Genomic DNA, 27,062 nt, shown 5'->3' with positions numbered 1-27,062 from the left:
CCACCAAAAGGGTCCTGTGGTCACCAGCTAACGTGGCAGGAGGTGGGCTGGTTCTTTCTAAAACCAGCACTACCACCGAGCCTCCCCGACCACTTCCACGTCCAGACTTCCCCTCACCCACCTCAACAGTCTGAGTTACCGAGATGAACAAGACAGAAGTTCTGACAACCGCACTGTGCAAAGTGCTCGAGATGCAGAATCAGTGCCCAGGGGCGCAGGGCTGAGCGTGACACAGCTGGGGCCAGAGCCACCGCCACTGCATCCCGTTCCATTTGTGCAAATACCCCACAGACAGGGTATCGTAACCCGCCCTCCTTACACGAACGGAGCATCGCCCCGCTGCTCAGACACACGCCATACACACCAGCTGCAAGCTCTGGTTCCTGAGTTCGCTGTTATCCTTCTCCAGCTGTTTCGTTTGTTCTTTCAGCTGCTGGTTGTGAGCAGAGATCTCCTTCTGAGCCTGGATCAGGTCATTGTACGTTAGAGCCTTCACTCCCAACTATAAGATGAAGAGCGAGAAGGAAAGAGATCGTTCAGTAAGGTCTTGACAGCCTAATTCCACATGACTGTCACAGATTCCACATTACTTAGGGTGATCAGCTGCAAAACCAGGGCTCAAGACCCGAGACTGCTCTGGTCTTACTTATTTTTATCAAAAGCGGTTGCATGCAGACGACTAACAAGCATCCACTTCCACCAGAGCGGGGCTACCTCATCAAGCTTCTGCTGAAAAAGGCGCTTGATTTCCTCTTTCTGTGCCTGGCAGTGGGTGAACAACTGCTGTGCCGTCCCCAGGAGCTGAGCGTTCTTCTCCTGGAGGAGGGAAGAGCAAGAGAATGGAGTTTTAGCACCAACCGCAGCATAGCCCATGCTAGTACGATGTTTACACCTGGTTTGTATAGCAAGCTGGGAGGGAATCTGAGCTCAAGGGGAGACATGAGCTATCCCACATCCTACAGAGCAGAAACGGAACTGGAAATGATTATCTGTATGAAATCTGTTACTAAACTGGGAACAGAATCTAAATCTCCAGAGTCCCAGTTCAGAGGTTTCCTACACAATACTCATGAGAGACATGCAGTAAATTAAAATACACTGTGGGGGAGGTAGGAAGAAAGTCATAAATAAGCCAAAGCACTTGTGCTTGTACTGCGCAAATGACTGCAGCGGGCCAGCCCACCCGCCCAGCACACGGTTCCTGTCCAGGACATTCCTGAACAAGACACTTGCTCACTCGTTTCATGGCCGTGCACTGTGTGAGCAGCAAAGGGCAAGGACAGGACTGGCTAAAGAGTCTCGATTCTGCAGTTTCCAACTGGAAGACGAGTGCAGCAAGAAAACCAGGCTCCGGAGACGGCTATTTCTCCAAGTTTTGCTGCTGAGGCCAAGCAGGAACGGTCACAAACAACGCCGGCAAGTTCCAGACGTGTGCGAAACCACGGGGCCTGGCACACGGCGCTTGTCGTCTCGCACAACAACCGCTCGGGGAAACAGTTGAGTCACTGAACGCCCTGCTGCAGGTGATGCTGAAAATATCATTTCTGCTTTCGACATCAGTCATTTCCTTCAGCTTTCACAGGCAGGAGCAGCTGACAGCTCCATCTAAGGGTAACGTGCTGAACTAGCAGCTCGCAGCATCTCACAGAATCCCAGAATGGACTGGGCTGGAAAAGAACTCAGAGCTCATCCAGTCCAAGCCTTGGTCCAACTCCAGCCCATTGACTAGATCACGGCACTAAGTGCCATGGCCAATCTCAGTCTCAAAACCTCCAGGGCCGGTGAGTCCAGCACCTCCCTGGGCAGCCATTCCAATGCCTGACCACTCTCTCTGCACAGAATTGCTTTCTCATCTCCAGCCTCAATTTCCCCTGGCAGAGTTGAAGCCCATGGCCCCTTGTCCTATTGCTGATGCCTGGGAGAAGAGACCAATCCCCACCTGGCCAGAACTGCCCTTCAGGTAGTTCTGGAGAGTGCTGAGCTCAGCTCTAAGCCTCCTCTTCTCCAGACTGAACAAGCCCAGCTCCCTCAGCCTCTCCCCATGGGTCTTGTGCTCAAGTCCCTTCCCCAGTCTTGTTGCTCTTCTCTGGACCCTCCAGCACTTCAATCTCTTTCCTGAGCTGAGAGGCCCAGAACTGACCACAATACTCCAGGTGTGGCCTCCTCAATGCAGAGCACAGGGGAAGGATCACTGCCCTTGTCCTGCTGACCACACTCTTTTGGATACAGGACAGGACACCATTGGCCTTCTTGGCCACCTGGACACACTGTTGGCTCATGCTGAGCTTCCTGTCCATTAGTCCCCCCAGGTCCCTTTCTGCCTGGCTGCTCTGCAGCCACTCTGTGCCCAGCCTGGAGCTGCAGGGGTTGTTGTGGCCAAAGTGCAGGACCCGGCACTTGGCCTTGTTGAGCTTCATCCCATTGGAATCGGCCCATCTTCCCAGTCTATCCAGATCCCTCTGCAGAGCCTCCTGCCTTCCAGCAGCTCCACACTCCCTCCCAACTTGGTGTCATCAGCAAATTTGCTGATGATGGTCTCAATCCCCTCATCTAAATCATCAAGAAAGATGTTAAACAGGACTGGCCCCAACACTGACCCCTGGGGGACACCACCAGTGACTGGCTGCCAGCCCCATGCAGCCCCATTCCCCAGCACCCTCTGGGCCTGGCCCTCCATCCACTTAGTAACCCAGCAGAGAGTGAACTTGTCCAAGCCATGGAACGAACGAGGTGACACAATTAGTCTCCCACATCTGGAAAGAGTTCCTGTCATGGAAAATCCCATCAATCGATGCTCCAGCTTTCTGCTGCCACTTTCTCAAAGCAAAGCTTCCCCAGCGGCCACCAAAAGCTGGAACTGGCCACTAGTTAAAGATTATTGCTGACCGCTATGGGGAAAAACTCCTTCGCAGAAGCAGCAGGCACAGCCTCTCTCATCAGGACTAATTTGTAAAGTATTAAATTATTCATAGCTGAGGTAAAGCGACACAAGAAGAAAAGGTGGATATGTCCGTAAATCTCCTCCCTCTGCTGGGGATATGGTTCCATAGCACAGCAAAGGCCACACACCACAGCTGCAGGATTCTCCACCTTTCCATGTATTGCAGCCCTCGGCTTGGGAAATTTACACTTTGCCTACCAGTGCAATCTTAACCCATTAAGATTATCAATACTAAGGATGCTTCATTAAGTCTCTTAAGTCAGTGATGACAGTTTATTGGGGTTTTTTTATAATCCCATGCTTCAATTTGTTAGGTGTTTAATGAGCCATCCTGATGCTACAGTGCTCAATTCATTCAGGGTTTCCTACAGTGGGAAAACAGGATGTCAAAACCCTAAAATTTAGCTCCAAGGAATTAGAAATGTTAAAAATGAGACCCACCTTTTCCTGCTCCAGTAACTGTTGCAGACTTGCTTTATACTGAGGAGTTTTCATGTATGCCATGAACTGCATGTACTGGATCTTAAAAGAGTCTGCAAAATAAATACGGAGATGATACGGTTCAAGTGAGAGAAAATGTGATGCTATTTACTCCCTTGCCGCCTCTCCCCCCTCTGCTCTTTGTTACTTTTTATTTGGACTGTAAGTCAGACCAAGCCATTAAAGATCAATTTAGCGCAGGCTGAAAACCCTCCCGGTGCAAACTGAAACCTCAGATCCATTAGCTACATATAACAGGAACCCCAACGGAAGTCATGCCGACACGTTCCAAAAGGAAGACGACGAGGCTGGGTGCTAATGGTGCGTTTGCATGATGAGAGAGGAGCTGAACGGCTTGTAATGCACTTTAAGGAGAAATAACACAAGCGATTTGGCTGGAACAGCCGCAGCAGCGCTGAGCTCAGAGCTCTCGCTCCCCCAGCGCCACGAGCCGAGTTTGCTGCTCTCACCTCCACATCAACTCCTCTTGCTTCCCACCATCCTTCTGTCTCCAGTTACACAATGAACCTTCTCCCCGGCCCTCAGCCCTCCCATCGCAGGGCTGACCACGCAATTAAGCCCCGTCTGCTGCAACCACAGGCAGCCAAAACACGGAGCAGAGGGTACACAGGCTTCTGCAGCAAGGTTCAACTCCAGATCAGTGTTCCTCCCTCCCCCTGTCTCCCCCGACACAAAATGTCCTTCTGACTTGCTCTTCTCTCTCTTTCTCTGCAGTAAATCAGTCACAAGTGGGAGATATCACAGCAAGGAGCAGGAGTGAAGGACATCGTGGATGCCCTTGGTCCGTACGCAGGAATATTCCAGCTGATCCCAGCCTGGCTCGTGCCCAGTGCCAAAGGCTGGGAACAGATAGGGCGGGGAAGAATGACAAGACCCCAAAAAAACACCCTCCAAGTTCTTCCTTAAATCACCTCTTGCACATGGAGCATATTTTCCACCCACACCACCTTTGAGACCTCAAAACCTCAGACAGCATCTCATTCACTTTGCTGTAAAGTTCTGCACAGAAAACAGCGCGGTGTTCTCCAAGACTGTATCACCTAAGATGGTTTCATTTCAAATGAAGTTATTTCTCACTAGCCATTTCCATTTAAAGTTGTTTTGGATTCCTGCTAAGCCCGAGCTTATTTCCTTTTGTGCCAAAGGAAAGCTGAAATGATGTCAAAAACACAATGCAGAGCAGGACACCAACTTCAGCAGCAAGAACAGAGATGCTGTGGTGATGCTGGCAGAAGCGGGGCCGCCGGAGGAAGGTGCGGAAGCCGCTGTTCCCTCTTGCCCGTTCAATACACAGGTTCCCAGTGATTTGCCATTGGCAGCCCTCGGATTTCGGTTTAGAAACCCCCAAGCAGAGGCTCCCCTGCCCATCCCAGCCTTACCGAGCAGCTTCTGCAGTGCAGGGGGGGTGGGTGTCACCAGCAGCTGGTTAGATGAATGCCGTTGCACTTTAGGAGGTAGTTGGTAATATGGACTATGAGGTGACTTGTACGCATCTAAAGACAGAAACAAAGATAACCTTTTAGAAAAGCCACGGGTTTCCGGCAAGCGCAGCAGCTTTCCTGTTGGAAAGCACATCATTTACAATGGGAGATCCGGTAACTTGGTTCGACCCACTGCAAGTGGTTGTTTGGAAGGACATTACAATTTACCCTTGGAACGGCAGCGGGACAAGTTACGAGCCAGAGCTCAGCTCCAGCTCCTGGCCAAGCACCTGCAGATTCGGTCAGCACCTTCTCAAGGGGAGCCCTTGCTTATGACACAAAACCAAACTAAACATAGCAATTAAAAGGAATGACCTCCAAGCACGTATTCAGAGCCTTAGATACTTATTGGGCTGAGGTGGCAGGAGAGGATCCCAGTGCCAGCCCTGAACTCACCCTGAGGAGAGGATGAAGATGTCTGGGAAACAGTCTGAGCATGCAGGAGTTCTAGTGCAGTTTGGTTCTTCTTGGTCTTGCGCTCTGTGTTTGCAGTGTTCATTTTCTTGGGACGCCCTCGTTTCCTACCTGCCATTTTCCTTCCTTTTTTACTCAGCTTTTTCTTCCGTGCTTTGGAGGGAGATGGCTTTTTAACAGAGTTTGCCGCAGTCTTTTCTTCTTCAGCACCAGAATCCTACAAGATTTTTAAAAGCCAAAAGCTCTTTAGTGATTTTCACCTCCATATGCAGCATTTCTTTTAAGCAAGCATTAATAACTTTGTTTAATAACTTCATGAAACTGATGCATTGTAGTTAAATAACCTGCCAGTGAAGTGGCTTCGCTTGGGACAGGAGCTGCCCCCAACACCCAAGGAGTTGTGCTCATTCTCTTCTGGACTTATTACAGAAAAGGAAATCTCTAACTGTTGTCTACGAAAAGCTGATTATTCACCCCGTATTGACTACATTCTTCAGCCGAATTGCATGAAAAAGTCAAAGTACATCCACTACTTGATATTTTAGTGCATGAACAGTCACTGTGTTTCTAACAGTGTTATGCAATGGAATGAGAATGGAAATGAGTGTTTGCAGAAGAGACCCAGCAGCCTTTGAGCTGCGTTGGGTGGGTTGTGACCCAGGGAAGGCGCTGTAGGTGGTGCTGGAGCCAGGTGAGGGTGCACAACCACTGGCCACCTTGCAGCACCTTTTGTCCACAACTGCTGCTACAATTCAAGTGCAGCTTTTGTTAAGTCACTCCATCCTATTTTTGTCCATGGCAGCAGTTCTGTCGGTTCACGTGTTCAGAACACACAGTGCGCACACTGGCTCAGGCTATTCCTGAGCTCACACACAGCTAAAAACACACTGATTCGATTAAAATGCAGGATATTCACCTTGTTTTCTTGAACCTTCGTTGGAGTCGTCGTGTTGCTCTTGTTTTCTCTTTGCTGACGACGTCTAGCTGCCTCTTGTTCCTCCTGGGAAAACATTGTGAAAGATTTAACCATGTGCTCATAGATTTATCACTTTTTAACACAGATCCCGCGCGTCCCAGCTTAGATTTCTACGAGAACCATGTGTAACTGCTCTTATCATACGATGCCTAATTAAATAAATGACGTTTTCTTACCAGCAAAGGGAAAAACTGCCCTGGCCTCAGGCAGCACTCAGTGGGAAGAGGGAGGTAAGTGCAGGTCGCCCTTTTGCACGGCATTGCCCACAACTACACGTCTCAGAAGAGACTCAACTCCAACCTCTTCCCTTTTTCTGCCCCTCCTAATCTGCCCCCAGATCACACTGTTACAGGTTTTGGTTTAAATAATATATACATAAAGAAATAGCTTTATCTATATTCCAAACATCCCGTGTGTCGCTACATCACTATGAAAATCTTTCACGACTCGAAATGGCAAAGCCATTAATTGTCGCCTAATTCAACTTCAGCCATGACTGTAGAGGAGACCAAAACCAAACAAAAGCAGCAACTCTTAAGCTTCATTTTCTATTAGACAGTAAGAACAGGGAATTCCAACGAGCTTGCTCAGAGCCCTTCTGGATGAGGTTTCATTTGCTTAAGAACTCTGGCGGCAGGGAAGTACTTTTATTCTGAGTTTTCGACAGAAAACGACTGAAACTTACCCTGAGTTTTGGATTTTTGAGACTAGAAAAATAGTTTTCAAGCTGCAAATAGAAAGATAAGATTGTCATTGTCAAAGTCACTATAGATGAATACATGAGAACAAAATTAGTTTTAAGATAAATGCAGAATTGTGGAAATTCAGACCGGCTTCTTCTGATAAGCTACATCAAGAAGCCATTTCCATTCATTCTCTTTGGTGACACAGGCAGGCTGAGCAGCAGGACATAATCTGAGCTTCAGCGAGGTTCTATCATCTTAACCACTGCCCACTCTTGTTTTAGAGCTTTGTGTCACGTATCTCCCCTCGGCAGAAGGTTATTTTCAATGAAGCTGCTTCACTTTTGTACTCCATTAAACTATTTATCTGCATTCTAGTGTATTCTTTAACAAAGGAATTATTAGACTACAGCAGACTTGGAAAAAGAGTCTTATTGCAAAGATCTCAGTGTGGGAATAGACAATTTCTCCATAAAAGTTTAACTTTCTACCTGGTTTTAACTGCTAAAAAACCAAACCCAACCCAGCGAATGCATCAGTTATGGAGCTTGGGCTGGTTCTACAGCAACTGAGAATTCACCTGGAATTGAGATTTACTGCTTGAATACGATACAACGAAATGGTCTGTACAGCACAAAGCAAAGTGGAGAATTAAAGACCCACAGAGCGAATGAGCAAGAAAACAATTCTCAAGAACGCGGTTGAGGTTGGCGTGTCCATTGCGGAGCAGCCAGAGAAGCGCTGCCGTCTCTGTACTCACTATGGTTCGGTCGATAGTGTGCAGGTAGTAAGAAACTGGCTTCCCGGTCCAAGACACAGACCCTTTCAGTGGTGACAGCTCCACAACTCTCATGATAGTGCCGATATCTATGGGGAGAAAGCGGAGTTAGGGCGGCCAAGCTCAGGTCTACCCCACTGGAATCAGCCCCGTAACAGCAAAAGCCCTTGAGAAATCAAAACAGGAGGTTTGCATTGGGAGAGCGATGTTCTAACAGAGCACCGCAGGGAGTTCAAATAGCAATTTCTTATTCTCTTGCTACGTGCACCCTACAGAACATAAATGTGGAAGATCTACCTTTTATTTTTTCAGACTATTCTGAAGGAAAATTATGTGCCAGCACAAGATTGGAACAAACGTCACTTTTGTGTGTCTCAGACAACTTCTAGGAGGAACCAGCAGCAACACATCTGCAGTAACAGGCAGGATTTAATGAGACGGGACTAGAACGTCATTAGACCCAGCCCACGTAAACTGGAACTGCACTATATTTGGACTGGGGACAAACATGTTTTCTGTTTGCTTTCTCGCATTTATTTGTTTTGTTCCCCAGAATTAATAGGTACGGGATGTGTCGAAGCATTTCCACAACCACCGAACGCTGAGAGGCACGACTGGGAAGAAATTCCGGCACACTTCTAATTAAAGAGAAAACCACCCCGAGGAGTCAAAGCACAGTTTAGAATTCAGCAGCTTCAACCACTATTTTAACCACATTTCAATACCTGTTTTGGTTTGTCCCAACTCTTTCCACATTTCCATTTCTTTTTCCAGATGGCACCACTAAGGACAAAAATGGCATCGAGAAAAAGGTCGCCTGCTTCTTAAAGCTTTATCTTTTCCACTATATTTTAAAAATTATTTAGCTGTTCATACTTTAGATAGAAATAGACAGACAGGCAAGCCGTGCAACTCGAATCACACTCAAAAAAGAAGCCCCGCTGAATAAAAGGATCATGAAAAACCTCATGAAAGGCTGAAACTGATAAAGAATTGATAATCGGGAAACTGATGGAATGACTTCTCCTTGGTGCCATCTCAAGGCATATCAGGGATAAGAGAGTCATTAGGGGCAGCCAACATGGTTCCACCAAGGGGAAGTCGTGCTTGACCAACTCATTGACTTTTATGAGGACATAACAAGATGGATGGATGGTGGCAGAGCGGTGGACGTGATCTCCCTTGACTTGAGTGAGGCATTGACACAGTCTCCCACAGCATCCTCACAGTGAACTGAGGGAGTGCGGCTGGATGAGCGGGGAGTGAGGTGACTGTGAACTGGCTGAAGGGAAGAAGTCAGAGAGTCGTGGTCAATGGGCAGAGTCCATTTGAGGCCTGGATCCAGTGCAGAGCCTCAGGGGCAGTGCTGGGGCCGGTGTTATTCAATATATTCATCAATGATTTGGATGAGGGAATAAAGTGACTGTCAGCAAGTTTGCTGGTGACACCGAGCAGGGAGGAGTGGTACCTGGGGTGGGTTAGAAGGGGGTGGTCAGTAGGTCAGAGAGGTTCTCCTGCCCCTCTGCTCTGCCCTGGGGAGACCACACCTGGAATCTTGTGTCCAGCTGTGGCCCATCAGCTCCAGCAGGACAGGGAACTGCTGCAGAGAGTCCAGCGCAGCCACCAAGATGCTGAAGGGAGTGGAGCATCTCCCGTGTGAGGAAAGGCTGAGGGAGCTGGGGCTCTGCAGCTGGACAAGAGGACACTGAGGGGGGACTCATTCCTGGGGATCAAGATGGAAAGGGGCAGTGTCAGGAGGATGGAGCCAGGCTCTGCTGGTGACAACCAGTGACAGGACAAGGGGCAATGGGTGCAAACTGGAACACAGGAGGTTCCACTTAAATTTGAGAAGAAACTTGTTTGGGGTGAGGGTGGCAGAGCCTGGCCCAGGCTGCCCAGGGGGTTGTGGAGTCTCCTTCTGTGCAGACATTCCAACCCGCCTGGACACCTTCCTGTGTAACCTCATCTGGGTGTTCCTGCTCCATGGGGGGATTGCACTGCATGAGCTTTCCAGGGCCCTTCAACCCCTGACATTCTGGGATTCTGTGATTTATTACGGGGAAAAAAAAGTAGTAGATGTTGGCCCCTTTGCCTCCCCACCACTTTTCGAATAACTGCAGCCTCCCAAATCTCGCAAAGCGAGAGAAAACAAAACGCTCAGAAGCCAGGAAAGAACAGGCTTGAGAGGCCAAAAAAATGTATTTATGTAGGCAGGTCTCCTAATTGAAACCTCGCAAGTGCCTTCTTGCATTTCCCCCAGCTGCAGAGTGCCGCACGAGAGCCAGCGGGTTTTACTTAGGGGCTCTTTGTCTTATTAGCGGACGGACAGAGTGATCCCGGCACTCTGGAGGTCTGAGGATTTCTAGGAGCACAGTTCTGCCTTTTTCCCTTTAATTTTCCACTAGGAGTCTACAAAGGACTGGCAGGGAAGGGTCTAATGCTTAATAGAGTTCCAAACTACCTGGTGCTACAGAAAATAATATCAAAGTGCAAGGAAAACGGCAGTTTGGGGGTGTCTGATGCGCGGGACATTCGCAACAATTCAAGCTTAGTAAAAATAACTCACAACAGCGCTATTTCGGTGAAATGCCTTAATGACCAGTCACTAGTGGTGTCCCCCAGGGGTCAGTGTTGGGTCCAGTCCTGTTTAAGACATTTATCGATGATTTAGATGAGGGGATTGAGACCATCATCAGCAAAATTGCTGATGACACCAAGTTGGGAGAGAGTGTGGAGCTGCTGGAAGGCAGGAGGCTCTGCAGAGGGGTCTGGATAGACTGGAAAAATGGGCTGATTCCAATGGGATGAAGTTCAACAAGGCCAAGTGCCGGGTGCTGCACTTTGGCCACAACAACCCCCTGCAGCTCCAGGCTGGGCACAGAGTGGCTGCAGAGCAGCCAGGCAGAAAGGGACCTGGGGGACTAATGGACAGGAAGCTCAACATGAGCCACCAGTGTGCCCAGGTGGCCAAGAAGGCCAATGGTGTCCTGTCCTGTATCAAACCAGAGTGGTCAGCAGGACAAGGGCAGTGATCCTTGCCCTGTGCTCTGCACTGGAGAGGCCACACCTGGAGTATTGTGGTCAGTTCTGGGCCCCTCAGCTCAGGAAAGAGATTGAAGTGCTGGAGCGGGTCCAGAGAAGAGCAACAAGACTGGGGAAGGGACTTGAGCACAAGCCCTATGGGGAGAGGCTGAGGGAGCTGGGCTTGTTTAGTCTGGAGAAGAGGAGGCTCAGAGCTGAGCTCAGCACTCTCCAGAACTACCTGAAGGGCAGTTCTAGCCAGGTGGGGATTGGGCTCTTCTCCCAGGCATCAGCAATAGGACAAGGGGCCATGGGCTTCAACTCTGCCAGGGGAAATTGAGGCTGGAGATGAGAAAGCAATTCTGTGCAGAGAGAGTGGTCAGGCATTGGAATGGCTGCCCAGGGAGGTGCTGGACTCACCGGCCCTGGAGGTTTTGAGACTGAGATTGGCCATGGCACTTAGTGCCATGATCTAGTCAATGGGCTGGAGTTGGACCAAGGCTTGGACTGGATGAGCTCTGAGGTCTTTTCCAGCCCAGTCCATTCTGGGATTCTGTGTGACAGTCTTCAAATGACTGTTCTTGCAAAGCCGTTTACCATGAGCGTCAGGCCAAAACCAGAAAGCACAGCCTGAGGTTTGTAACTCAGTATGTTACTGCCCGTGTTTGCACAGGGAGGGGAATAAGGCGGGTTTCAAATTTAGGGAGCGTTTTGCACTGGGCACAATAACTATGTGTAAAACCCAGCGTGGATCGTCCTTTCGCTTGAAACATTTCAACAATTAGCATTGAAAAAAAGCAAAAGCAACAACATGACGCGTTAATAATCTCAAAACCTCATTGACCTGCAGCTCGCACACTCGCAATGGACAACACTGTCAAATCTCGAGTCTAATGCGTTCAGGAGAGAAGAAACAACACTAACTTTGTTGGCAATAAAACAGACGCAGCAACTGGGTGTTTATGGGATAGGTCTGTTTGATCAAAGTTGAACATTTCAGGCTCTAAGCCTCATAAATCATGATCAGTGGGATTTACCTGTCCAAATTTAGACAGTTACAGCATAAGGAACTTGCATACAATTAGTCACTGCAGCTCTTCGTAGTTAAAGAAATTAATCACGCCCTTGACACACTTTATTTCTCTTCAAATAGAAAAGATGCCCAGTCAGGGAAACACCGACTTTAGAGACACAGAAACACTGACATTATAGAGACAGAAACACTGACATTATAGAGACAGAAACGCAGCAGGATGACCCATCAAAAGTGTGTCTCTTTGTTCCAACATGGGGTTCTTTTTGTTTGTCTGATATTAAACAGAGGTCACTTTGACATGTTCACTATAACAATACAACAGCACTTTTGTACTGACTTATACAACTCCTTAAAAAGCAACCAAACCCCTCTACAGATGTGTTCAGATAACAAATAGAGCATAATGGTAATAAATAATAAAAAGGGGAGTCATACCGCTCAAGTTTCGACTGTTAATTCGAAAGTTTAGAGGTGCAAAAGGTTTTGAGGACACAATTCTCCCACCTGGAAAAAAGAAATAAAGGTAAAGTCAGCTACCATCGTTCCTTCTAGAAATGACAACTTATTAATGTAACCCAGTACAGAGCCCTGAGGAGCAGCCCTGATCAAACAGCTTAAGTTTGGGGATTTTATCGTTTGCAACAGAGCCCAAAAGTCACATTATTTAGTCCACGCAAAGCTGCGCTATGGGAAGCCACAGCTTCTTTGTTCATGCCACGCGTTTTTATTTTCAGAAATACTTATTTTTTTGTAATTTCTGTCATAATTGTTACTTATCCAAGCGGTTGGGAAGTAAAAAGACATGGCCGGCCACGTTGGGGTGACGGGGCCTCCCGCCAGCACCGGCCGCAATGGGGCTTCTTGGGAACTGCATGAGACACCCGGTGAGTGTCCCCATTTTAACACTTCTGAGTTAATACCCAGTAAAAACGTGGCAAGTAACAAGAGGATCAGTAACGGAACCAAATGTGCTGTTACAGAGGCCGGTATCCCAGGCCAGGCCTGTGTAGGGCAGGTTTTGTCAGCGGCTCCTCCTGCCCCACAGGCAAATGTGCCCCCGACTAAGCAGGGAGATCACAGTAGATATTAATACGGGAAGCAAGAAGGCAAAGAAACACCCATTGCGGCGCAGACGCTCCCACAGTAAGCGGGAAAGCAAGCGGAAAAAGGTTTAAGTTCCATTTGTTACCTTCCTTCATGTTCGCGAATCGCTCCTTCAGCTGGTGATCCACCTCAGGACCAAAGGCAAAATTATTCACAAAAATAACACTGCAAGATAATGGTTTAGTTAAGGAACAGGGACAGGCAGGTGGCACCCGAGTATCCGCATACAACCACCCCACTTACCAAGCTGCTCGTCCCCAACTACAGAGCTCCTTCCTTTCCTCGCACCCCAAGACACCGGCCAGCGCTTCCCCCTCGGCGTTCACAGAACCACCCATGGAATTATATCTAAGCCAGCTCTGGCGGTTCCTCTCATGGCCGAGTTTTGCACCGTACGTCTCAAAACCAACGTGCAAAACGTTTTCACGCCCCTGCCATGGGGGATCAAACGCCAACACAGCGACTACCGACGCGCTGACGTGAAAAGCAACAGTCTGACACAACAAACACACCTTTACTTCTTCAAGTATCACAGCAAAATATCAATATCTGTTTTCTTTTCTAGCTGTAAATTCCCCCATAATGTAAAGACAGAGTTGAGATCCCTCAGCACGTTTTGCCCGTCCCAAATCCAGCACTTCACCCGACCCACACCAGAGGATTTGCATCTCTCTTTCCTTCTGAGTTAGGTTTTTGTTCCCGAAATAAAAACAGTCGTATGGAAACAAAGAAACCTACACATAGGTAGAAGTGCAAACTGATAAAAATATTTGCGAAAGAAACACAACACATCACAGATTTATTCTGAAGAGCCTGAGCCTGGTCTAATTGTCCCTGGTGCCTGTTTTCCTGCAGCGAGAGTCCCCAGCACCTCTTGGGATCTCGCACAAGCCGCTGAGCACCCGCACCCCGAAATGCGAAACCTGTCTGGCAAACCGCTTCAACATGAACTGATTTCTCTGCAAGAGGTTTGTCTGAGAACTCCCCTCCTAGAGCCTCCACGCACGAAACATGTTCGACAAGGACACTGAGTTTAAGAGCAGCAGCCAAAGCTATTAAAAACCACAGATGAAAATAATGTTTATATACCAAGGGAAAGAGTTATTCTTGCTACGCCTTGCTCTTGGAAATTTGGGAAACCCTGCCTGGCAAGTAAGGCGAGCAGGGGTTTCTTCCTCCTCCTTCCCTCCATGTGCCAAAAAAGAGGCCTTGCAAAGGAGCCAGGAATATTAATGGGACTAGAACACATCCAGGAAAGGAAGGGGAATATAGCTTGCCAGATATATATATTTTTTCAGTGTTCATTCTGGCATATTTGTGTGCATACAAGAGAGGTGCAGGAGCCTCCAGGCCATCTCGACTCCAGCCTCTCCTGGTATGTATTGCCACCAGTACAGTTAATGGGAACACTGGTGTCAGCACCAGCGGGAACCCAGCGCGGGTACCAACGCACCTTCCCTGAGTGGGAAATGGCAGCTCGGCCTCTCAGGGGGGCCGGATCCAGGGTGAACCCATCAGATGCTCGGAGAGCTGATGTGAACACCCGGCACATGCAGAACAAGCACGAACACCCGACTGCTGGCAGCAAAAAGCTGCTGCTTCTTGCATTTCAGTGTCAGAGAGTGAGGTGGCTGTGGATCCGCAGGGGGCAACGAGCCGCACGCCTCACAAAGCGGGTCTCTCCCAATGCTCTGCGTGCAGCCGGGTGTACCATTAAACGGTTAAATTTGTCCCAAGGGAAGCTGCACAGAGAGCAGAGGAGTGTGCATTTGGAAGAGCAAACAACGAAGCTAAACCACGCTGTGTTTGAAGGCTGGGACGAGTCTGTCCACAATTCAAACGGTAGCTCCAGAAACTTAACTGAGTTAGGCTATAATGCAGAAGTTATCAAGGCGAGCAGACGCCTTCCTGATGGAGAACCCTTAAAACTGTGTCTTGGAAGGGATCCAGAAACTGCCACAACCCTGGAGACTTTCCGAGCCCTCTCTGACAATTGTCTCCCATTCCCCGGATGCCACCGTGGCCCTTTTACACCTTCTATCTGTCCATAAGGCTGAAAGAATGCAAAGCCTTTAAAAATACAGAAGAATATTTTATTGCTTTTAACCAATTTACTCCCCTTTTTCGTGACTATCCACAAGGAATCTGACCCTTTGTGCAGATCTTCACAGAAATAAATCAAGACAAGCAGCTTAAATGAATTCACAATTTAAGCTGGAACAGACTCACTTGGGTCTTTTGCCCTGTTTCTTTTTAATGGAAAGTGAGCAGAGTTGTGTGCACCGATAGCCAAGATAACTGGTGTTTTGCCAGAGTCACTGACATAAACTACAAGCATATGCAAAATAAACAAGTTTATACTTCTCTGTAGAACAGAATTTATCTTGGATACACCCTTGTATGTGCTATCACGGGACATGCATTTAAACCCAATTCTTCTAGTTAGAAAACAGGATCTAAAGAGGCCAGTATAAAAGTTGGCAGATAGACTTTTGGTATTTGCTATGGAAATTCTATATAAAAAGCTGGCTGGCCTCCCAATTTCCATTATACAAACTCCCAAATATTCAGTTCATAAAGCAGCGTTCAATTGCTGTACTGTACCTTGTGTTTGCAATTCTCTCTCTCCATTCTTCCGAAAGGAAGTCACCTCTTTCCAGCTTAAAAACAGACAAAAGAACACAAAAACACACACAAGTTAACGTTGTTCCTTTCTGCCCCATGTCCCCTTGTTTTGCACCAAGCCAGACATGCGGTATCCGCTCAGAGACCCTACTATGAATAAAGGCCGAATTTGGCAATAATTATATTACATTATGACTTCAGTGACTTATCTAGTACCTTTCTGATGAAACCACATCAAGCCCCAGGTCAATGCCCACAACTACAGAGCTTTTCCACACATAAATGTTCCTCGGTTATGCTCGTGAAATAAGAGGAGCCTACGGGCCGGGTCGTGCTGCGCCATGAGCGAGACAGGAGGGTTGGGGATGGAAGATAAGAGAGAAAAAATAACACACAACTATATAATTCATGATGATGACACACTTGGAAGGGGAAAGTCAGACGATGGTTCATATCAGAACCTGGGGAACATCAAAGCAGCGGCTGCTTGGATCTGTTTCCACTCGCCTCCCTTTGCGAGGCGAGCGTTCCATTTCCAGCGCTCGCTCGCGTTGAGCGACGGCTCCAACAGAAGCACCAACAACACCCTATTCTGTATGTTCCAACCTAAAGTAGACACTCGGTGCAGCATCAGAACAGTTCTAAACCAGAGTTCTGGAGAGTTGGGCAGGGAAAAATGTAATGAAATATAACAAGGGAAAGTGTAGAGGCAGGAACAACCCCAGGATCCAGTATAAGTTGGGGAATGAGCTATTAGAGAGCAGTGTAGGGGAAAGGGACCTGGGGGTCCTGGGGACAGCAGGGTGACCATGAGCCAGCACTGGGCCCTTGTGGCCAGGAAGCCAATGGGACCTGGGGTGGGTTAGAAGGGGGTGGTCAGTAGGTCAGAGAGGTTCTCCTGCCCCTCTGCTCTGCACTGAGGAGACCACACCTGGAATCTTGTGTCCAGTTGTGGCCCCTCAGCTCCAGCAGGACAGGGAACTGCTGCAGAGAGTCCAGCGCAGCCACCAAGATGCTGCAGGGAGTGGAGCATCTCCCGGGTGAGGAAAGGCTGAGGGAGCTGGGGCTCTGGAGCTGGAAAAGGGGACACTGAGGGGGGACTCATTCCTGGGGATCAATATGGAAAGGGACAGTGTCAGGAGGATGGAGCCAGGCTCTGCTGGTGACAACCAGGGACAGGACAAGGGGCAATGGGTGCAAACTGGAACACAGGAGGTTCCACTTAAATTTGAGAAGAAACTTGTTTTTGGTGAGGGTGGCAGAGCCTGGCCCAGGCTGCCCAGGGGGGTTGTGGAGTCTCCTTCTGTGCAGACATTCCAACCCGCCTGGACACCTTCCTGTGTAACCTCATCTGGGTGTTCCTGCTCCATGGGGGGATTGCACTGGATGAGCTTTCCAGGGCCCTTCAATCCCTGACACTCTGGGATTCTGTGATATACGGAAACACTTTTTCTGGAGCTCTATTCGTGAGCTCTATGCCCTGTTCATGAATTGAGGCCACCTCTAGATTATTTTTAAGAGATAATTTTGTCTCAAAGTCTTATTTGTTCGTGTAGTAGACGGTTTCATGGTTGAGCAGCCAAGACCAGTGGAGGAAAACCCACATGCAAGGTAACTGTATTTATTTCACAATTTTTGCAAGTCAGCTGCTATATTCCCGTCCTCCGCTCCACAGTTTCTAATGTCTACATGAGGTTTTCATACACTAACGGGAGAAAGAAAAACATTTGAAATAGAAGGAAGCGTGATTCTAAACCATAGTCTAGCAAGAGAACAAAGAACCAGCGTAACATGAAACTATTTTGGAATATTAAGCTTCACATAAAGGTCTTGAAATGCAATCGAAGTGGCTGCTATACCCGATTGGGATCTGGTTACACTATATGTTTGTCCCGTGGTTAGAAAGAGCACGGTTATAACCAAAATCTCCGTGTTTGAACCCGATATAACACATGGAGGCTCAACACTTCTTCTCCCTGTCTACTTTGGCATGATGTAGCCGTGTAACAATTCAAATAAACCACAGCCCCACTCAAACCCATCTATTTTGTAGTGTAATGCTACCCTGGCTCATACTTAGCCAACAGTTGAGAGAAAATCTCACCAGGAAAAATACTAGAGTACAGAAATAACCAGATGGTCAACTGTTGCTGGGAGAAAATAGGTTCTTTTTTCCCCCCTCCTGGATCTGCTGCGTCTAAAACCAAGTACAGGAGCCATCTGATACACTCCTGACAACCAGCTTCTTCTTCTACTGCACTTGAATAAACAGCAGCATGAGAGGGGAAAGTTCGGCCTCCCCCATCGACTGACACGGGGAGTCCAAGAAAACCCCCAAAATCCCAGTCAGCTCCACAGTTTACAGTAATGTTGAGAGTGAAAGAACAACCAGTAAGGAAATACCCACACCCAGTAACTCCTGAGTAAGTGCTGCAGTAGCGAAACCACTCGAAACACAGTCCATGAAGGTCCCATGGGGGTGGCAGCCCCTGCAAAGCCCTTGGTGACAGCTCTGGAGCTCGTCCCAGCGTCCCCACCCCTCGCGTTCCTCCCCTCTCCGCAAAACTTAATCTCCTTAGTGAATAATGAATGGAAGGGACCATCTGTAACGCAGATATTTTCATCTGATTAGACAACGCAGGAGACTTGCTTTATCCAAAAGGATAATTAGCTCAGTGAAATCCGCTCCAGCGAGCCGCCAGCCTGCATTGTTTCTAAATTTAGAAGTCAAAATGGTTTGTTTTTAAACAGATAAACGTATAGAGGCTGCAGGAATAGGCTCAGCGGTATAAGATGCTGTAACTCGAAGAAACCAGAGGGTGATGAGCGGGGTGAGCACCGAGGGGCCCGCGGGAGCAGGTGAGGGAGGTCGAGCCCCGTGTGGCCAAAGCTGCCGGGAGTGCCCGCGGTGACACCCCGAGCGGCCCCGCAAAGGCGTCAATATCCCCGCAGAGCCCCCGCTCCAGCGGGCTCCGTGCAAACGCCCGGCTCGCACAGCACCAGTCCTTTCTGCCTGCAAGACTACACATGGTTATTTTTAGGTTCCTGTTCTTTTCAAAAATAACCGGAGGCACGAAGCCAAACCTCCAAAATGTGGCATGGTTTCAAAGCCACAGGGGACGTTTGGAGGGCTTTTCGAATACCAAAACATCGAGTTTCCCGCTGAAATAAGGCATTCAAAAATATCTGGGACAAACAGATGTCTCACACTTTCCCCAGCTGCACGGACTGTTAAGCCACGGGAGTTTTTAAGTACAGGTAACGTCAGTTATTCCCACAAACCAGCAGCTGCTATCGAGCAACAAGAGACAATGCGACTCCTACACAAGTCACTCTGCTTCTGCTCAGAATGGAGGTTTCCAGGAAAACGAGCCAGACGGGGCACCTTAAACTCGATCAGAGCCCAGTTAACAGAAGCCAGGCTTCCAGTGATTTATGCACAACAAAGATCACCTCCAACCCCCCGGGAGCTTCCAGCGTTAAGAGCTCCTGGGCTTTGCTTTGAGGAGACAGCGTGTGCCCACGGCCACCGAGACATCAGCAACGCCAGCCTGGCTCTTCCTGCTTTGAATTTGGAGATTTGGAGACGATTTCCACCTCCCACTACAGAATCACAGAATCTTAGGGATTGGAAGGGCCCTGGAAAGCTCATCCAGTGCAATCCCCCCATGGAGCAGGAACACCCAGATGAGGTTACACAGGAAGGTGTCCAGGCGGGTTGGAATGTCTGCACAGAAGGAGACTCCACAACCCCCTGGGCAGCCTGGGCCAGGCTCTGCCATCCTCACCCCAACAAGTTTCTTCTCATATTTAAGTGGAACTTTTTGTGTTCCAGTTTGCACCCATTGCCCCTTGTCCTGTCCCTGGTTGTCACCAGCAGAGCCTGGCTCCATCCTCCTGACACTGCCCCTTTCCATCTTGATCCCCATGAATGAGTCCCCCCTCAGTGTCCTCTTGTCCAGCTCCAGAGCCCCAGCTCCCTCAGCCTTTCCTCACACGGGAGATGCTCCACTCCCTGCAGCATCTTGGTGGCTGCGCTGGACTCTCTGCAGCAGTTCCCTGTCCTGCTGGAACTGAGGGGCCACAACTGGACACAAGATTCCAGGTGTGGTCTCCCCAGGGCAGAGCAGAGGGGCAGGAGAACCTCTCTGACCTACTGACCACCCTCTTCTAACTCACCCCAGGTCCCATTGGCTTCCTGGCCACAAGGGCCCAGTGCTGGCTCATGGTCACCCTGCTGTCCCCAGGACCCCCAGGTCCCTTTCCCCTACACTGCTCTCTCAAACAAGCTTTTATGGAACAGGGAAAGCTATTCTGTTATAACAGCAAAGCCAAAATAAATCCTTCAGCAGGAGGTCCCGGTGCAAGCACAGGTATCTACTCTGAGCTCTGACTGACTCCATCCTGAGCAGAGAACAACAGGCAGCCAGCACTGAGGACACACGGACAACTCCTCCAAGGGCACCCCGGTTAGAACACATCAGCACCTTCTGCTACACAACCAGCGTCGTGCCCCGGACACCTGGAGACGGCTCCGGTTTTGAGGCCACATGAGGATATTTACAGTTAGAAACCATGAAAACCCATCTGCCTCTTAATTGCAATATCGCTTTTTGATGACTGCACATGTGCAGAAATCCCCCAAGAAAGACTCTAATTATCTAGGCCTAATGACCTTAGAAAAGTCTCCTGTTTCCTTCAGACAATGGTTTTCCTGAAAAGAATGGGGTAAGGTTCATCTTGGAAACCTCAGAACTCCATGTGAAGAGAAACAAAAAGATAAAAGGAATTGAAATGAAGTGAGACGTGTTGGAAATAGGACATTCTAGTCCAAACCAATGCAAAAAGCCCTCAAGTATAAGGCATTCCTGCTGAATGTGAGTGAAAACGAGCAAAGAACACAGTTGCCTCTGACCGGTCGGGAATTAGACACAGGGAAGCTGAGGAGCAACTGAAACTAAACCACCAGAGCACAGGGATGTAAATATTTATAGCGAGTTGAAACAGTTGAATACAAAAAACTAAGGAAGATTCTTATCAGAAAAGGTTACTCTCTTGTTTGTTATTTGTTCGGGATCTTTTTGTTTCGTTGGGTTTTGTCTCAATTTTCCAATTAGAATCATGAGATTGAAGAGCCCATCATTTAAAATGAAACTCAGTTCGTTTAACAGGATTATGAGATGCGATCACCTACAATGGCTGGAGATCAGGAGACTCCCAAAGCGACACACGCCGAGCCACCTTCCTCCCAAAGGGATCTGGGCACCCAAGCCCAGTGATGCCCCCTGTGAGCAGCCACAGCCTGAGCTCCCGGAGCCCTCGGACCCTTCACCAGCAGCTACCGGAGCAGTTTAACCCGTGGTTATCACCCGAAAGCGACTGCCCGATGAGGATGTTTTACCAAACAGACCCGTGCGTATTGACTGTGTTTCGTATGGAAGCACTTCTCAAGAGAGACTGCGTTCTGTGGCTGCGGACAAAATAGGACAGAAATACAGCCGGGCAATCAGGGGTTATATTTTATATTGTCACTGGACTTTGCTCTTCAGAATTGACGTGTCCAAGCTCAGAAGTCCCAGCAGTAACAAGGATATTCCAGTGGGGAAGGTGACAAAGTGAACCTGATGGTCACAGATCTGGCACAACCAAGCGTTGCCTCGCCAGTACGGTGTTGGCTAAAAGCCTTTAAATAGCAGATCGCTTTTCAGAGAGAAATCAAAAACCGTTTGTATTGGAAACTCAGAATTGTACTGGGCTCTTGGCAACTAAAAACAACGAAATAAAGAGATGACACAGGCTGCAGACCCAGCTCCAGGATTGCTCGTTGCCTTACATACCCGTCTGTACGTTTGCAGCCAGGCAGCTGTTCCATGCGTGAAGTCAAAACCACCATCCTCACCATCCAGACAAAGCTGCAGGTGGGATCTGAGACTTCTCCCACTGAACTCCTGCCAAGCTTCCCTCCTCCCACACTTTATTCTTCTCTAAATATCTATTTTTTTATACGACCGCCTAAAACATGAGGGTGGAATTCACATGTTAAGCTCCGCTGGTTACAGACTGTTTCAATTCATGCTTATTCTGTCTCCAGCATTTGGATTTCTGGGACGCCTCTTGGCATTTAGCAGGGATGAGGTTGTTTTCTAGAGAGATAAAGATACCTGTCTTTAATCCCATACTTTCCGGTGTCTTCCAGCTACATTACGAGACAAATTTGCTCCCTGTTTAACGACAGTCACCTATAGAAAATGTCAGCTAAGGAGTTACTAAACAAAACACACTTTCAGCAAGAAAAAGCAAACGTAAGCCTAGGATGTTTGATGAAGCAATAAAAACTAAATTGAAATCTCTCCTGTGTGTCTACATGTAAAAAGACCAAAATCTCTCTTTAAGCATCACTATAACAAGGTGATAGGAAAGCCACTGAGACAAGAAGTGCTGCATGTGCTCAGCTGTCAGGAAAGAGACTCAAAACTCACTGCAGCACCAGCCCGCCACTCGGAACGCTCAATATGGAAACGCTCACCGCCTATGGCAATCAATATGCTTGCAATATTCCAGCCCAAGTTCCTGCCCTGTTCTTTAAATTACACAGCTCGTAAGCAGAGTATCTTCAGCAACAACTCCTTTCATGTCGTGCCAGCTGGGTGACACAAAGGAAAACTGCCATATGGCCACTTCATGCGAAGGAAAAGCGCCCGGCGCTCCCGCAGCAGGAAGGAGTCAGCAGCCTGTTATCGGCGCTGCTGCAAACCGGCTCCTTCCTGCTGCAAAGCGCCACCCAGCACCACTGCGCTTCACAACGAAGACATTTTGGGAAGAAACGCGCAGAGGCAGGTGGCACCATCACCTTCTCCAGCATCCTTTGTGACAAGACAAACCCTCCAAAGAGCACCAACAATCCCAGCAGGCACAGAGCACCGGGAAATAAAGGCTGGTCGTCTAGAACTGCAGTTTGATGCCATGCTGCTGGAACGCTAAAGACATGTGGTTCGAACCATTCCAGAAATAGCAGTAATGGCTCTGAACAAAAGGAAAACGAAGCAACTGCCCACACGGTCCAAGTTGCCAGTGCAAGTTGTGAGCAGGAAAGAGCGGCCCGACCTCCCCGGGACTCACAGTATCACAGTATCACAGTATCACAGTATGTTCTGGATTGGAAGGGACCTCAAAAGCTCATCCAGTCCAATCCCCCTGCTGGAGCAGGAACGCCCAGGTGAGGTTGCACAGGAACATGTCCAGGTGGGTCTTGAATGTCTCCAGAGAAGGAGATTCCACAACCCCCCTGGGCAGCCTGTTCCAGGCTCTGTCACCCTTACTGAGAAGAAGTTTTTTCTCAAATTTAAGTGGAACCTCTTGTGTTCCAGCTTGATCCCATTGCCCCTTGTCCTATCATTGTTTGCCAACGAGAAGAGCCTGGCTCCATCCTCATGGCACTCACCCTTTATATATTTATAAACATTAATAAGGTCACCCCTCAGTCTCCTCTTCTCCAAACTAAAGAGCCCCAGCTCCCTCAGCCTTTCTTCATAAGGGAGATGCTCCACTCCCTTAATCATCTTGGTTGCCCTACGCTGGACCCTCTCCAGCAGTTCCTTGTCCTTCTTGAACTGAGGGGCCCAGAACTGGACACAATATTCCAGATGGGGTCTCACCAGGGCAGAGTAGAGGGGAAGGAGGACCTCTCTTGATCTACTAACCACCCCCCTTCTAATACATCCCAGGATGCCATTGGCCTTCCTGGCCACAAGAGCACAGTGCTGGCTCATGGTCATCCTGTTGTCCACCAGGATCCCCAGGTCCCTTTCCCCTACACTGCTCTCTAATATGTAATTTCCCAACCGATACTGGAACCTGACTGAACCGACTCAGGGAACAACCTGCTCCATCCAGACCATGTCCTGGCCATGGGGAAGCGGGAGGGGAAGCATAAATCCACATACTTGCAAAACTTCCAGTGGGTTCCTACGGTACTGTGATTAAACGCGTTTCCTCACTGGAAACTGATGAACCAGGGAGGAGATTTTCTTAATGACATTTAAGGAGGGGAAGAAAAGGAAAAGGGAAGGAATGATACACGACAGTGTGTGACTCTGCACGTGCCTCACACTGTCATTGAGGAGTGGAAAACACATCCACAATGATTAACTAACATTTGGAGGAAGGGGAAAGTTATTTCAACATGTGCTGCTATAGCATCAAGCAGAGATGATCCACTGACTCCTCCTGATCCCGCTTTGCCCTCCGAGCGGCTCATTCCAACCCTTTCCAAGAATGAACCACCGCTGGGAGCCCCAGTCCAGCCCTCACCTCCATACACAAGCCACCCATCCTGTCAATGGGCCCTCGGCTTTTGTGCTCTAACCCAGAACCCGAGCCCCGCGGCGCCAGCTCTGCTACCCCATCCCAGGGGACCACACCATCCCTGTCTCTGGAACAGAACCTTTGGCTTTTGTGTCTAGCAGGAGCTATCAGAAAGCCAAGGAGGAGCTGCCATTGCAGCCAGCAGGATCCCCACACCACGCGCAGAGTGGGGAGAGAAAGTAAAAGGTAAAAGGAGATTTAATACAAATGCCATTTTAGAAGAGTGAATCTTCTAAGAGCTTCCGAAATGACCCAAAAGTGCTCCCAACAGTAGCAAAGAGGCCCTGGGAGGATTCCCAGAGAGAATGAGCACGGGAAGCAGACGAGACTGCCCACAGGACTTTGCGCATTCTGCACATCAGCGCGGATCATGGAGTTTGCAGCTGAATTTCACTTACTGTGTATTCTGCGTGTTTCTTCCCATACCATTTCATCCACTTCCTGAACTCTCTGTCCATCGTCTAGAAGAGGGAAGAAAAGCAAAACCACATATTAGGACATCTTGTGTTACCGGTGACATCGCAGTAAAAGAAGCTGCAGCTCTGACAGTGCTCATTGTCCCCCAAGGCTTTGGTTGGTTGGTTTTTGCCATTAACACTCACTGGACTGGTAGGCAGAAAACTACTGTTGTTTAGTTTCCTTAAAAATAAAGTCAAAGCTGGCATCTTCTCCCACATTTCGAAATTACGCATTATACGCAACACAATCTGAGTTGATGCTAAAAGCAGCACAGCCGTAAGCAGCTCCGGTGCTGCGGTTCTTAACACTGCAGGAGGCACCGAATGCAGCCCCATCTGAGCCGGGCAGCGCAGGAGCGGGCAGGACATGGAGCCAGCGTGCTGCCTTTGAACATGCACCTCCACACTTAGAGAATCTTGTCCCTGTCTCTAGAAACATGCCACACGCTGCACAGCCCGTGTGAGTGGCAGCGAGGGTCCAGCTACACCTACACCACAACACCCAAGTGTCTGCGAAGACTGAAAAGAATCCCGCTCTTTAGGATCTGACTGCGCATATGGGGAGGCGCAGATTGGAGGCAGCGGGAAAGGAGACAAGGGAGGGAAGAGATTGAAGTGCTGGAGCGGGTCCAGAGAAGAGCAACAAGATTGGGGAAGGGACTTGAGCACAAGCCCTATGCGGAGAGGCTGAGGGAGCTGGGCTTGTTTAGTCTGGAGAAGAGGAGGCTCAGAGCTGAGCTCAGCACTCTCCAGAACTACCTGAAGGGCAGTTCTAGCCAGGTGGGGATTGGTCTCTTCTCCCAGGCATCAGCAATAGGACAAGGGGCCATGGGCTTCAACTCTGCCAGGGGAAATTGAGGCTGGAGATGAGAAAGCAATTCTGTGCAGAGAGAGTGGTCAGGCATTGGAATGGCTGCCCAGGGAGGTGCTGGACTCGCCGGCCCTGGAGGTTTTGAACCTGAGATTGGCCATGGCACTTAGTGCCGTGATCTAGTCAATGGGCTGGAGTTGGACCAAGGCTTGGACTGGATGAGCTCTGAGGGCTTTTCCAACCCAGTCCACTCTGTGATCCTGTGAAGCAGAGCAGGAATTCTGGCTTCACTGACAACCGGGGGACGGTGGAGACCCCCAGCGGGTCAGTAAAACTGTGCATTGACAGCCGCGTTTTCAAATTCTTTACATTTCAAAAGCACTCCACAGCTTAGCAGGATAACTCACAAAAATCTTCAGTATGCTGTATGAACTTACACTTTAATTTTTTTTTAAGACAACTTGACTAAATCAAATCCATCACATTCTTTCTCTTTAGCTGAAGCTTTCCAAAGTCATCTGCATTCATTATCATAGTAACCAGAGATGTGTTGTCACAGCCAATCTTAACTAGAAGCCTAATCCAATCCCTTCCCCACAGGACAGGCCTGTGAGCGGTGGGAGAGCCGGTCCCGCAGCAGCCGCTCGCTTGTCCAACCTGACACCACCTTGTCAACAGAACAACCAGAACAACAACGCAGTGTGTCTTGTTCACTCACTGCTCTTATGAAATGCTGCTGTGCTGCTGAATCTGAAGATTCCCCGCGAGTCGATACTCCTCATGTTCAATTTGTGGGTCATTTTTTCTCCGCTAACCATTCTCACTAAAGCCTTGTGTTTGCATAATGACATGAAGGCGTACTAGCGAAAGTGAGCATTTAACTTTCCCTCTTTAGCACTGAAGTTCAATAACGAACACAGACAGGAGTCCAGGCCTTGCAAGTGGCTCCCCAACGAAACCAGAATGTTCCCGCACAGAGGTGGAAATTTCCACTGGGGAAGCTAGATGGGTTTTTCGATCTTTGTCTGATCCTCTTCACCGTGTTTATGTATTTTGCCCACACCACTGAAAAGGAGGATCAGGATTTGTACCTCCCCTCCCTTCAGAAGGTGTAATTTTCCAGCCCGTCCACACTGAGTCAGCCTGGTTGAACAATACGGAGGGATAAGCTTCTGCTCAGTCTACTGAAGAAAGTCAACTTCTTGCAGCAAGGCACGACCAACCGTTATTGTTTGCTTGGAGCTCATTTGCCTTCCCGGTTTGCCTTGGAACTGATTGTATTTGTGTGCCCCCGTTGGCACAGAATCAGAAGTGGTGTAAAGAAAACCACCTGCCCGACTAAACGTGATGCTTTGCTTATAAGACGACTTTAGTTAGATGCCTACTAAACAGTCATTAACTTATACCCACCACAGGCCTCATCAGTCAGGCTACAACAGTTTAATAACTAAGCTGAACTTCAGTTTCAGGACACCAAAAAGGGGTTTGGCAGAATGCAAACTTCCTCGATATGGAAGGTGTAGACACATCTCCCTGTCTCTGCTGCTTGAGGCCAACAGCTTCTTTTGTTTGGCCCCAGAGCCCCTGGCCAGGGCTGTTCGGAGAAGGGAGCACCGAGGCGCCAGGAGCCGCTGGGCACCCGCGGCCAGTGTGGGGGATGTTTGGAGGCTTCAGGAGCACCCATAGCCAGTGTGGGGGTGCAGAGAAGCTTCTGGAATGCCCACAGTCCATCTGAAAGGCTATAAAAACAGGATTCTCGTCGAGGCTCTGCCCCTTGCGCGGATCTCTTGGAGCACGAGAGCCCCCCCGGGATGGAGACTCCGCTTGCCTCGCCGCCACGGGGGTGAGTAAATTAACCCTCGCAGGACT

The 27,062-nt window shown here is 48.9% G+C and overlaps 1 protein-coding gene across 7 annotated transcripts in view; it reads right to left on the bottom strand.

Moving 5' to 3' along the window:
- DOT1L (DOT1 like histone lysine methyltransferase) overlaps window positions 1-27,062 on the bottom strand; it is a 77,396-nt gene that overhangs the window by 29,686 nt on the left and 20,648 nt on the right. For all 7 annotated transcript variants that reach the window (XM_080359224.1, XM_080359223.1, XM_080359225.1 and 4 more), the window contains exons 7-18: window positions 24,323-24,385; window positions 15,540-15,595; window positions 13,021-13,100; window positions 12,267-12,335; window positions 7,757-7,863; window positions 6,999-7,040; window positions 6,254-6,337; window positions 5,320-5,554; window positions 4,822-4,935; window positions 3,383-3,474; window positions 715-816; window positions 365-502 (exon numbers count right to left, since the gene is read on the bottom strand). In XM_080359224.1, the coding sequence (XP_080215350.1) occupies window positions 365-502; window positions 715-816; window positions 3,383-3,474; window positions 4,822-4,935; window positions 5,320-5,554; window positions 6,254-6,337; window positions 6,999-7,040; window positions 7,757-7,863; window positions 12,267-12,335; window positions 13,021-13,100; window positions 15,540-15,595; window positions 24,323-24,385 (1,182 nt within the window). The remainder of the gene's footprint in view (window positions 1-364; window positions 503-714; window positions 817-3,382; window positions 3,475-4,821; window positions 4,936-5,319; window positions 5,555-6,253; window positions 6,338-6,998; window positions 7,041-7,756; window positions 7,864-12,266; window positions 12,336-13,020; window positions 13,101-15,539; window positions 15,596-24,322; window positions 24,386-27,062) is intronic.

Source organism: Nesoenas mayeri, assembly GCF_963082525.1.
Source record: "Nesoenas mayeri genome assembly, chromosome: 25".
Taxonomy (NCBI): Eukaryota; Metazoa; Chordata; class Aves; order Columbiformes; family Columbidae; genus Nesoenas; species Nesoenas mayeri.
Note: the sequence above shows the minus strand (reverse complement) of the source record. Positions and strands in the feature narration are given on the sequence as shown.